This window comes from Crocuta crocuta, unplaced genomic scaffold, assembly GCF_008692635.1.
Source record: "Crocuta crocuta isolate KB4526 unplaced genomic scaffold, BGI_CrCroc_1.0 scaffold334, whole genome shotgun sequence".
Classification (NCBI taxonomy): Eukaryota; Metazoa; Chordata; class Mammalia; order Carnivora; family Hyaenidae; genus Crocuta; species Crocuta crocuta.
The window spans coordinates 2,588,277-2,600,449 of NW_027533260.1; the positions used below are offsets into that span (position 1 = coordinate 2,588,277).

The following is a 12,173-nucleotide window of genomic DNA, read 5'->3' on the forward strand; positions in this document are numbered from 1 at the left end:
GGGGGGAGACTGGACCCCAGAAACCCCAGGCCTAAGAGGCAGTCCTCGCTAGGGCTTTCGAGAGCGCCAAAGGACGGGGGTCCTGGAGCTCAAGGGCCCTGGCTGCCCCACAGGGTACAAGGAAGAACCACGAGTGCTGGGGACACGTGGCCCACCTGGGAGCCCATGGCGTCATAGTCACGAGCACGTGTGAAGGAGCGGCCCAGCTTGGAGATCTTGCCCGTGGCCTTGTCGATGGTGATCACGTCCCTGCGCGGCGGAAGGAGGGCGGGAGTGAGAACAGGAAAGGGCCCCGAACTACCCTGACCACCCAGCGTGGCCCCCCCTCCGCCGCTCACCCGGCCTGGACCTTGTCCTTGGTCAGGGACTCGATCATCTTGGTACCCAGGTCGTATATGGTCTCCATCTCCGTTGTCTTGAGGGTCAGCTTGCCTACCTTAGAGCCCTGGGGGGTGGGGGTGGAGATGACACACATCAGGCAAGGAGTTCAGAGGGGGTCCAATGTCTTCCTAACACAGCCTTGAAATGGACATGCCACACAGAAGCGTCTCGGGGTGGCGGACACATTCAAGGTCATGACCATGGATGACCTTGTGCGTACACATATAAACCTAACATCCTGTAAACTTTCCACGCGGGCAGCTTTTTGTACGTCAATTGCACCTCAGGAAACCGAGGACCCAAAACCCAGCAAACACACAACAACCCACCTAAAGATCAAGTATAAAAACAATAAAGACTAGAGGTGCCACGACATGGAGGTCACACTCGCCCAGTCTGTTTCACATTATTGGTGCTTTGTTTTTATGTTTTGTTTTTTTTTTAATTGATCACAAACCCAGAAAACAGAGCGAAGCTAAACACAGCTACGAAAACAAAAATGCCATGCTCCCTCCCCACAAGATAACACAGTCCAAGTCTTTCTGGCTTTTCCAGCACATCCGCCTGTCTTTTCTTTCCCATAGGGACAGGTGTCAGGATCTAAGGGCGGAGACTGAGGAGGGAGAAAAGATGACTATGGTTTTACATCTTTAATTTTTTAAAATGTTTTATTTATTTCTGAGAAAGAGACACAGCATGAGCAGGGGAGGGTCCGAGAGAGAGGGAGACACAGAATCTGAAGCAGGCTCCAGGATCTGAGCTAGCTGTCAGCACAGAGCCCGATGCAGGGCTCGAACCTACGAACCGTGAGATCATGACCTAAGCTGAAGTTGGACGCTTAACCGACTGAGCCCCCCAGGTGCCCCAAGTCTTCATTTTTAAAGATTTATTTATCGGGGCACCTGGGTGGCTCAGTGGGTTGAGCAACCAAGTGCAGCTCAGGTCGTGATCTCACGGTTCATGGGTTCGAGCCCCGCATCGGGCTCTGTGCTGACAGTTCGGAACCTAGAGCCTGATGCGGACTCTTGTCTCCCTCTCTCTGTCCCTCCCTTGCATGGTGTCTCTCTCAAAAATAAGTATTAAAACATTTTTTTAAATTATTTATTTATTTAAGTAGTCTCTACCCCCAACGTGGGGCTTGAACTCATTACCCTGAGATCGAGAGTTGCATGTTCCACCGGCTGAGCCAGCCAGGTGCCCCTGGTTCTTCTTTCTCTTTCTCTCTCTCTTTCTTTCTATTTATTTATTTTGAGAGACAGTGAACAGGGGAGAGGCAGAGGGAGAGAGAGAATCCTAAGCAGGCCTAGCACTACCAGCACAGAGCCCGATGTGGGGCTCAAAACCACAAACCGTGAGATCATAACCTGAGCTGAAGTTGGACACTTAACCAACCGAGCCCCCCAGGTGCCCCCGTAAAAACTGAANGTCTTCATTTTTAAAGATTTATTTATCGGGGCACCTGGGTGGCTCAGTGGGTTGAGCAACCAAGTGCAGCTCAGGTCGTGATCTCACGGTTCATGGGTTCGAGCCCCGCATCGGGCTCTGTGCTGACAGTTCGGAACCTAGAGCCTGATGCGGACTCTTGTCTCCCTCTCTCTGTCCCTCCCTTGCATGGTGTCTCTCTCAAAAATAAGTATTAAAACATTTTTTTAAATTATTTATTTATTTAAGTAGTCTCTACCCCCAACGTGGGGCTTGAACTCATTACCCTGAGATCGAGAGTTGCATGTTCCACCGGCTGAGCCAGCCAGGTGCCCCTGGTTCTTCTTTCTCTTTCTCTCTCTCTTTCTTTCTATTTATTTATTTTGAGAGACAGTGAACAGGGGAGAGGCAGAGGGAGAGAGAGAATCCTAAGCAGGCCCAGCACTACCAGCGCAGAGCCCGATGTGGGGCTCAAAACCACAAACCGTGAGATCATAACCTGAGCTGAAGTTGGACACTTAACCAACCGAGCCCCCCAGGTGCCCCCGTAAAAACTGAATTATAAAGAACCATCTTGGGGGTTGACTGGGTGGCTTAGTCGGTTAAGCATCCGACTTTGGCTCAGGTCATGATCTCACGGTTCATGGGTTCGAGCCCCGCGTCGGGCTCTGTGCTGAGAGCCAGCTCAGAGCCTGGAGCCTGTTTCGGATTCTGTGTCTCCCTCTCTCGCTGCCCCTCCCCTGCTCAAGCTGTCTCTCTCTCTCAGAAATAAATAAAACATTAAAAAAGAGGGGCGCCTGGGTGGCTCCACCAGTTAAGTGTCTGACTTCGGCTCAGGTCATGACCTCGCAGTTCGTGGGTTTGAGCCCCACGTCGGGCTCTGTGCTGAGAGCCAGCTCAGAGCCTGGAGCCTGTTTCGGATTCTGTGTCTCCCTCTCTCGCTGCCCCTCCCCTGCTCAAGCTGTCTCTCTCTCTCAGAAATAAATAAAACATTAAAAAAGAGGGGCGCCTGGGTGGCTCCACCAGTTAAGTGTCTGACTTCGGCTCAGGTCATGACCTCGCAGTTCGTGGGTTTGAGCCCCACGTCGGGCTCTGTGCTGAGAGCCAGCTCAGAGCCTGGAGCCTGTTTCGGATTCTGTGTCTCCCTCTCTCGCTGCCCCTCCCCTGCTCAAGCTGTCTCTCTCTCTCAGAAATAAATAAAACATTAAAAAAGAGGGGCGCCTGGGTGGCTCCACCAGTTAAGTGTCTGACTTCGGCTCAGGTCATGACCTCGCAGTTCGTGGGTTTGAGCCCCACGTCGGGCTCTGTGCTGAGAGCCAGCTCAGAGCCTGGAGCCTGTTTCGGATTCTGTGTCTCCCTCTCTCGCTGCCCCTCCCCTGCTCAAGCTGTCTCTCTCTCTCAGAAATAAATAAAACATTAAAAAAGAGGGGCGCCTGGGTGGCTCCACCAGTTAAGTGTCTGACTTCGGCTCAGGTCATGACCTCGCAGTTCGTGGGTTTGAGCCCCACGTCGGGCTCTGTGCTGAGAGCCAGCTCAGAGCCTGGAGCCTGTTTCGGATTCTGTGTCTCCCTCTCTCGCTGCCCCTCCCCTGCTCAAGCTGTCTCTCTCTCTCAGAAATAAATAAAACATTAAAAAAGAGGGGCGCCTGGGTGGCTCCACCAGTTAAGTGTCTGACTTCGGCTCACGTCATGACCTCGCAGTTCGTGGGTTTGAGCCCCACGTCGGGCTCTGTGCTGAGAGCCAGCTCAGGGCCTGAAGACTGTTTTGAATTCTGTGTCTCCCTCTCTCTCTGACCCTCCCCTGCTCACGCTGTTTCTCTCTCTCAGAAATAAATAAAACATTAAAAAAAAAAAAGGTATCTGCCTTAGAAGAACTTAGTAGACTACACACTTATTTTACAACAAGAGTGTTAAAATTCTTAGCTTAATAAAAAGGGAGCGACTAAGGATGATGGGGCGCCTGGATGGCTCAGTCAGTTAAGCGTCTTACTTTGACTCAGGTCATGATCTCATGGTTGATGAGTTTGAGCCCCGCATCGGGCTCTGTGCTGTCAGCTCAGAACTCGCTTCGGATCCTCTTTCTCTCTCTCTGTCCCTCCCCCACTTGCGCTCTCTCTCTTTCTCGCTCTCTCTCAATAAAAAACATTACGAAAACAAAAGGCAGTGGATCACAACTTGCACGTATGCTGCACAGGCAATGCCTTTTAGCACTAAGCTCACTAAGCTGTCTAGATCCCACAGAATAGGTTCTTAAGCATAATCATTAAGAATTAATGGTGAGAAACTTCCAGAGATTCTCTGTCACTACCCCACGTGGTTTAACAGCTCACTGTGTGGCTCGCAGATGGATAAACTGTCAACTCAACTGACCCGCAACCACAGGCACGGAGGGGGCTCCAACCCGCAGCTCAAACGTTCCATGGATTCTGACCTCGGCCAGGACCAGCCGCCACCCCACCCTTCAGCAGGCTCACCGTCCCTGTCGCTGGCCGATCGATCTGGATCTCCACCACCTCGCCTTCGATGATCTCGGTCTCCTCCCTGGGCACAGAAAGGGCATGAGCAAGAGAGCTCAATGCTTGGACCCTCGGGAATCGCTAACTCCCATAAGCCCTTGGGCCTGGGACATGCCAAAGAAGGGGTCATCCGCAGCCGCGGGGAGCTGGCTTCATCCCCTGCACCGGGGCCTCTGCTTACTTGATGCGAACCCCGATAGAGCGCCGGAAGGCCTGCGTCAGCGCCTCCGTCTTGCTCATCTCCAGGGAGAAGATCTCGCTGCCCGCGATGGCTGTGAACGGGGTGTCAGGGCCCAGGGCCTGCGCCATGCCTGGGGAAGAGGCGGCCTGGGTAGGTGGGGCAGCCTGGCGCCAGGCCCCCCAAACCCACCCTGTGTCAACCCAGCTCTTCTCCCTCCTCAGGAGGGAGCGGAGACGAGGTGGGCTCAGCGCCGGGGGATGCAGAGGAAGCCCCGGACAGCACAGGGAGGACTAGAACCCCAGGCTGCCCCGGGGGCCGACCTCATGGCGCTTTCATCATGCCAAGCCCCCCTCCCAACCTCTAGGATCTGTTGAGCCTCCAAGCTCAGGGGTAATGAGCAAGAGTAGAGGCCAAAAGACGGCTGACGTGTAGTGAAGGGTGGTGGCTCTGGAGCCAGGTGGCCTCGGTTCGAATCCTGGCTCTACCACTGAGCACCACGTGATCCTGAGAAGTCTCGCCTGCCCCTGAGCCTGTCTGCTTTGCTGGACGAGGGGGAGAACGGAACCCATGCCGGCATTGGACGGCACCCCGCAGAGAAGCGATATGGGGCCAGCAGGCACCACTGGTGCTCAACTCCGACCGTCACATGGCCCGGACCCCCCACGAGGCGGGTCTCCTCTCTGGCATGGGGACGGCTGGGGGACAGCGGGGCTGTTCTCAAGGTCATGCCAAGCACCACGCCACGTCTCACGGACAGGAAGTCACTGAACCCTTCTGGGTCCTCTTTCCGTGAGCCGCACTCATGCCTGGACAGCCCCCCGGGGACTCCCGGGCATCCTGCACGTCTTAGCTCTGCTCCTGACTCATCTGGGAAGTCTCCCTGGCTCCCCCTTAGGGCCAGGAGCCTCTTCCGTCCATCACAGCTTGCTGTGTCCCCACACTGGAAACTCCCAAAAAGTCAAGGCTTTGGTCTTACTTGTCTAAGCGTCCTTGGCGTCTGGCCCAGGGCCTGGACCCTCATTTTATTAAGGAAGCAACGGCCCACATTCAAACACAAGAAATGTTTTAAGGTCTCAGCGTGCTGCAGTGGAGATGCATCGTAACCAGATGACTAAGATCTAGTGAATAGTGTGAGGGGCATTTAAAGGGAGGGAGGTACATCCTCACCACAGGTCCTCTTTCTCCTCCTTCTCCTTTCTCTTACCTGGGAGCACAGGCGTGAAGGCTGGAGCTTCGGCAACTCTCTTGGAACGTGAGGTGACCCTGACATGGACACAAGGGCCTAAGTGGCCTACGTCCAGATTCTTCTATGTGAGAGAATGCACTGGAGGGTTTAAGACCCTGCCATTTTGGGGTGTCGGTTAAATGTGGCTGAACCCAAGCTTGATTTACACAGGAAGGATCTTCTGGCAGAGCCCAGATGAGCACCTGCCCCGAGAGGCCGCTTACCCATGGCGATGGCCGTCTTCCCAGTGCCCGGCTGGCCGGCGATGAGGACCGCCCGCCCGGCGATCTTTCCTTCTCGGATCATCTCCAGCACGACGCCAGCTGCCCGCCGGGCCGCCAACTGGCCCACCATGCCCTGGGAAGCCTGTAGGGTAGGAAGCGAGAGCACGGCTGCCACCCCATTTCCAGCCCCTCCTGGCTCGTGAGATGCAAGGGCACGATGTTGGCTACGACTCGGGGAAAAGGTAAAAAAAAGCTTTCCCGCCCCCAATTTTTTAAGATTAATAAGACTCCAGGGGCGCCTGGGTGGCTCAGTCGGTTAAGCGTCCAGCTCTTAATTTTGGTTCAGTTCATGATCTCACGGTTCTTGAGTTCGAGCCCTGTGCTGACGCCACAGAGCCTGCTTGGGACTCTCTGTCTCCCACCGTCTCTGCCCTTCCCCCACTCCTCCCAATAAATAAACAGTAAAAACAAACAAACAAACAAAAACCTCTCTACACCTGAGTGAATGTTATAAATAAGTAGCCAGAGTTCTGGGAGAGCCTAAGTCACCCCAGGGCCCTGGGAGCCCTCTCCCTGCCCGAGACTTCCACAGACCAGCCTCCCCACCCTGCTGCTCTCGACTCTACCTGCCGTGGCTCCAAGGCATCGTCCAGCCCCAGCCCCCGGATGTGGGAGTGCGCGCCTGTGTTGGGGGAAAGAACCAGAAGACTGTCACCATGGTTACCAGGCAGCTCGTGGTAGCATGGGGGCTGAGGAAAGGGGTTCCTTCCCTCGGCCCTGGTTTCCTCCTGGGTCAAATGGCGGGGGGGGGCACATTTCCACCTCCCTGGAAGGACGGCCGGTCACTGGAAATGCTCAATAAACCGGGGCTGCACTTAGCACAGCAGAACCAGAGTGACCGAGACCTGGTTAACTGCGTCACCAGGTCAGGAACTGACTGTGACAGCGAAAGGTCACAATTACTTTATGTTTAAGCCTAAGTGGCGGCACAGTTCTTTTGTCACACGTAACCCTGAGAAGCAGTGAGTCCCAGCTGTTATCACGCCGGAGTGCTTCTGGGGTTCAGTAGCCACCTCAGGCCCTCATCAACATGAACTTGAGGGAACCCAGAGACGTTAGACTCCTTGCCTAAGATCCCACAGCCAGTGGGAGGTAAAGACGTGGGGTTTCGATGTTACACACCAGACCCGGGCTGGCCAACTACAGCCTGGAGGCCAGGTACTTGGTTTTGTAAATAAAGTTTTATTGGAACACGGCCACGCCCGTTCACTTAGATGCTGCCTGCGACTGCTTCCATGCCGCAACAGAACTGAATGTTTTCCACCGAGAAGAGATTTACTGTCTGGTCCTTTAAGAAAAGATCTGTTGACCCCAGCACTAGACCATAAGCACCTTGAGGGCAGGTACTGGGTGCAGCTAGTGTCGGCTGGGTCCTCAGCTCCAAGAGCGCCCGGGCCTTGCATAGCTGAACACAGTGTCGGCATCTGCACATTAAGTGCTTTATATGCACGACCTCATGGAATCTTATACTGAGTGATGAGGTGAACTACCTTTGCCCCATTTTACAGATAAGGACACCGAGGCAGGGAGCAACCGGTCTCTTGCAATGGAAGTGGCACCCAGCAGCGGGCCTCAAGAACCCGCGATCATGTCAGTGCCCCACGCTCACTCACCGATACGCTCAATCCTCGTCACGTCTCGGATCTCTGGGACCTTGGTTGTGGCTGTCTGGGGGCAGAGGAAGAGAAAGACACATCAGAAGAGCGCCTGTGGGGGCGCCTGGGTGGCTTAGTCAGTTAAGCGTCCGACTGTGGCTCAGGTCATGATCTCACAGTTCGTGGGTTCGAGCCCCGCGTCGGGCTCTGTGCTGACTGCCAGCTCAGAGCCTGGAGCCTGTTTCAGAGTCTGTGACTCCCTCTCTCTCTGACCCTCCCTGCTCACTCTGTCTCTCTGTCTCTCTCCTAGAAATAAATAAAAACATTAAAAACTTAAAAAAAAAAAAAAAAAAAAGAAGAGCACCTGTGGTCCCCATTTTTACCAGCAACTTGTCTGTGCCTCCGGCCCACACCCTGGCAGGAAGTCCTTCCCATGCCTCCTCCCGGCGGGCACACCAAGAGCCCACACATCTATCACTCTCATCCTTCCCGTCTGTCACCAACTACAGGCTGGCCGGTTGACCCCGGCACGCCGAGTCCCAGAAACACAAGGAGCGCGCCTGTCTCATTCACAGCTCTGTCCCTGGGGCCTTACCACCTTATTTGGTGCCCAGGAATCATGTGGGGAAGAAAGAAGTCCGCCTCGCTTTCCCACAACCGTAATAACCGATACGAACACGCATCAGCAAGCTGGACGCGGTCTGGCCCCGGCAGCCTGGCCCCCTTGCGTTACGCCGCCTGGATCTGTCACTAGGCCCTTTGCATGTGCACATCCCAGAGTCCAGCCTGCTCTCCCTGACCCCGTCGCTGAATTAGATCAAGCACCACTCACTAAGGGAGACTCTCCATGACCTCTGCCCTGGCCGGACCAGTTCTGGGGTCTCTGGGTGTCTGGACAGAACGAAAGGTCTCCTCTGGGAGCCTGATCTCCCTGTGTGATCTCACATATAGGAGGGAGACTGTCTGATCAACGTTCTCGGCTCCAAGAGATGTGACTCCCTTGAAGGGCACACCCCGCATCTTGCTTGTTCACTTGGGGTGCAATGTTTACGGGTTGGATGAATGATGAACTGAAGTGCTGAGCTCATTCAACAGGCAGGTACTGAGTCCTCTGGCGTCCCCAGCTTTCTGAAAAGAGGAGCCGGCCACCATCTCTTGTCATGTAGCGGAGAGAGAGGAGTAGTACCTCCCTGGGACAATTTGAGGACCCCCAGGAGATTTGCACAAGTGTCCACGGCAGCCTTACCCACAAGAGCCGAAAGGTGGGAAAGCCCTAAATGTAAGTCAACAGGGGCGCCTGGGTGGCTCAGTCGGTTAAGCATCCGACTTTGGCTCAGGTCATGATCTCGCAATTAGTGGGTTGGAATCCCGCATCAGGCTCTGTGCTGACGGCTCAGAGCCTGGGGCCTGCTTTAGATTCTGCGTCTCCCTCTCTCTCTACCCCTCCCTGCTCACACTGTCTCTCTGTCTCTCTCTCAAGATAAATAAACATTAAAAAAAAAATTTTTTTTTAATGTGTGTCAACAGATGAATGGATAAACAAAATGTGGTATGTGCACGCTTGGAATATCATCCAGCCATAAAGAGAAAGTTCCAGGGCGCCTGGGTGGCTCAGTCAGTTGAGCCTCCGACTCCTGATTTTGGCTCAGGTCATGATCTTGTGATTCGTGATTTCAAGCTCCACGTTGGGCTCTGTGCTGATGGCATGGAGCCTGCTTGGGATTCTCTCCCTCTGTGCCCCTCCCCTGCTCTCTCTGGCTCTCTCTCAAAATGAATAATCTTTAAAAAAATGAAATCATGCTAAGTGAAAGAAGCTGGATACAGAAGATCACAGATGGTATGCCATCACTGATAGGAAACGTCCAGGATGAGCAAACCCACAGTGACAGGAAGCACATTAGTGGTGGCCTAGAGGCCTGGAGCCAGAGGGTATGGGGGGCCTGGGGGATCATGGCCAAGAGGTACGGGGTTTCCCTCCGGGGAGGATGAAAATGTCCTAAAATTGATTGAGGTGATGACTGTACAATTGTGAACACGCCAGAGACACCGAACTAGACATCTTCAATGGGTAACTTGTACAGGAGGGGACTATTATCTCAATAAGGCTGTTAAAAAAAAATCCGGGCGGTGGGTCTTAGGCTGTATTATTTTCAGACACTGGAGTGTTTCACAATTTTTTTTTAAAGCTTATTTAATTAAGTAATCTCTATATTCAACCTGGGGCTCGAACTCAAGACTCTGAGGTCAAGCGTTGCTGCTTCCCTGACTGAGCCAGCCAGATGCCCCTCAGTTTCTAATAAGGAAAGGAGAGCCTACGAAGCCAGCCTGCTGCTCCGGCCCCTCGGCCACGTGCCTCCAACCCTTCTTTCCTCTTACAGGAGGCGAGACGCAGGCATCCAATTTAGTGGAAGCCTCTGGTCTCCAAAACCGAGTTTAGACTTGCCGGCTGGCACCCGGTCCCAAGCTTCCCTCCTACCTACCCTCTCTTCACAGAAGGCTGGAACCAAAAGCACTGGACACTGACCCCAAATACGATCAGAAGACTCAGAACACAGCCCCTCGCATCTCAACACAGCCCATCAGACCCCACTTGAGGCGATAAATGGACGTGGATCCAGAAATCCCAACCCCCCCTTTTTTAGCATTAAAAAAATTTTTTTTATGTTTATTTATTTTTGAGAGAAACAAAGCACAAGTCGGGGAGGGGCAGAGAAGAGGGAGACACAGAATCCGAAGCAGGCTCCAGGCTCCGAGCTGTCAGTGCAGAGCCCGATGCGGGACTCAAACCCATAAGCTGTGAGACCATGACCTGAGCTGAAGTCAGATGCTTAACTGACTGGGCCACCAGGTGCCCTCAGAAATCCCAACCCTTAGGGGCTTCCCTGGGTAGCTTAGTTGGTTAAGNTGTCAGCAGAGAGCCCGATGTGGGGCTCGAACTCACGAAACGTGAGATCATGACCTGAGCGGAAACCAAGAGCCCAACACTTAAGCCACTGGGCCACCCAGGTGCCCTAAGCAGAGGTCATTTTTTTTTTTTTAACTTCTAGGAGAGAGAGACAGCATGAGCAGGGGAGGGTCAGACAGAGAGGGAGACACAGACTCTGAAATAGGCTCCAGGCTCTGAGCTGGCAGTCAGCACAGAGCCCGACGCGGGGCTCGAACCCACGAACCGGGAGATCATGACCCAAGCGAAAGTCGGACGCTTAACCGACTAAGCCACCCAGGCGGCCCTAAGCAGAGGTCATTTTAAAACTCAGCACCCACCATCCCCTCAAACTTCCAATACTTCATCCACGTCCCTGGGAACTGGGTCTCAGGAGTGTGGCCATTATCTTTTCCTCCCTATCCACTCCTTTGCCATGGCAGCGGCCACAGACTCAAGTCCCGCCCCCAACACTCGAAGTCCCTATGGGAACCCGGGTAGCTGGCAACCCAGTTCAACCCCCAAGCTGAGGCTACACCCCTTCTTCATTCAGATATTTCTCGGGGGAGTACTTGGGGGAGTACTTGGTGCCAGGGCCAGTGTAGCTGGTCTCTCCTTTATAGAGCTCACATGCACTCACTCATTCAAACCTTCAAGTGAAAACTTACTGAGGATCCACACGGAGTATGAGGTGTCGTAGTAGGAAAATGGCCAAAACAATCCCATGACGCGATCCCAAACCTCTGGATGCCCCAGCCGTCTTCCCATCCCCACGGACACCCTCCAGCTTCTCAACACTCTTGTGGCTCAAGGCTAAGCAACTTCACGCTCTCAAGCACACAGGACAGGTCCCCGTCTGGGCTACCTCCTATACTCAGGTGCCATTCATACAACCCCCATCAGACTTCAGTGCAAAAGACGGGAGGACTGGCTGCTGACTGCACCCACAGGATGGAAAGCTGGAGTTCCCATAACACGATGCGGTAAGGTCTGACCACAGAGCCCTTGATTATCCACTTGAATCCAGGATACCAGCCCGTTACTCCTCCTGAGGACCCAGGAGTCCAGTCCCCAGCCCCCTCCTCCCTCAGACTCAGAAGTCCGGGCCCCCAGCCCCCTCCTCCCTTAGACGCAGGGGTCCAGGCCCTCGGCCCCCTTCCCGCTCCGACGCGGGAGTGTGGGTTTGCTCCTCAGCTCTCCGCACGCCGCACTTACCACGGTTGCCATGATGCTCACCAACCGCCAATATCCTAGCGGAAACGGAAACGCGCTCGAAACGAGACGTTCTGGTCCCTCTAGACGCCCAGGTCCTCCAAAGATCTCGGCGTTTCCTCATAAATATGCAAACTCTCCTCGCGTGGGCGTGGCGCCACTTTTTAGGCCCCGCTCTTCCGCGGAGGCTGAGCTGGTAAACGGGCGCCCGGAACGCCTGGGTCGGGTCCCAACGCCTCCTGACTCCTCCCTTTACCCAGGCCTCCTTGCTGAGGCTGATTGCAAAATTCTTGAGACTTCTTTGGGCAACCACACGTCCCCCACGCTCCCTTTCCTCCTTATTCCACCCTCTCCTCTTCTTGTTAACGCTGGGCCTCAAGTTTAGGATTGACAGAGCTGAGGGCCAATCCGCTAGCGCAGCGACAAGCCGCGCCC

At 54.3% G+C, this 12,173-nt stretch overlaps 1 protein-coding gene across 2 annotated transcripts in view; it reads right to left on the minus strand.

The window, feature by feature from the left end:
* RUVBL2 (RuvB like AAA ATPase 2) overlaps window positions 1–12,102 on the minus strand; it is a 16,790-nt gene extending 4,688 nt beyond the window's left edge. For both annotated transcript variants that reach the window (XM_077747383.1, XM_077747382.1), the window contains exons 1-8: window positions 11,742–12,102; window positions 7,622–7,676; window positions 6,575–6,630; window positions 5,949–6,090; window positions 4,500–4,629; window positions 4,277–4,343; window positions 339–445; window positions 156–249 (exon numbers count right to left, since the gene is read on the minus strand). In XM_077747383.1, coding sequence (XP_077603509.1) covers window positions 156–249; window positions 339–445; window positions 4,277–4,343; window positions 4,500–4,629; window positions 5,949–6,090; window positions 6,575–6,630; window positions 7,622–7,676; window positions 11,742–11,753 — 663 coding nt within the window. In that variant the 5' untranslated portion in view covers window positions 11,754–12,102. The remainder of the gene's footprint in view (window positions 1–155; window positions 250–338; window positions 446–4,276; window positions 4,344–4,499; window positions 4,630–5,948; window positions 6,091–6,574; window positions 6,631–7,621; window positions 7,677–11,741) is intronic.
* Between the last annotated feature and the right edge of the window lie 71 nt (window positions 12,103–12,173).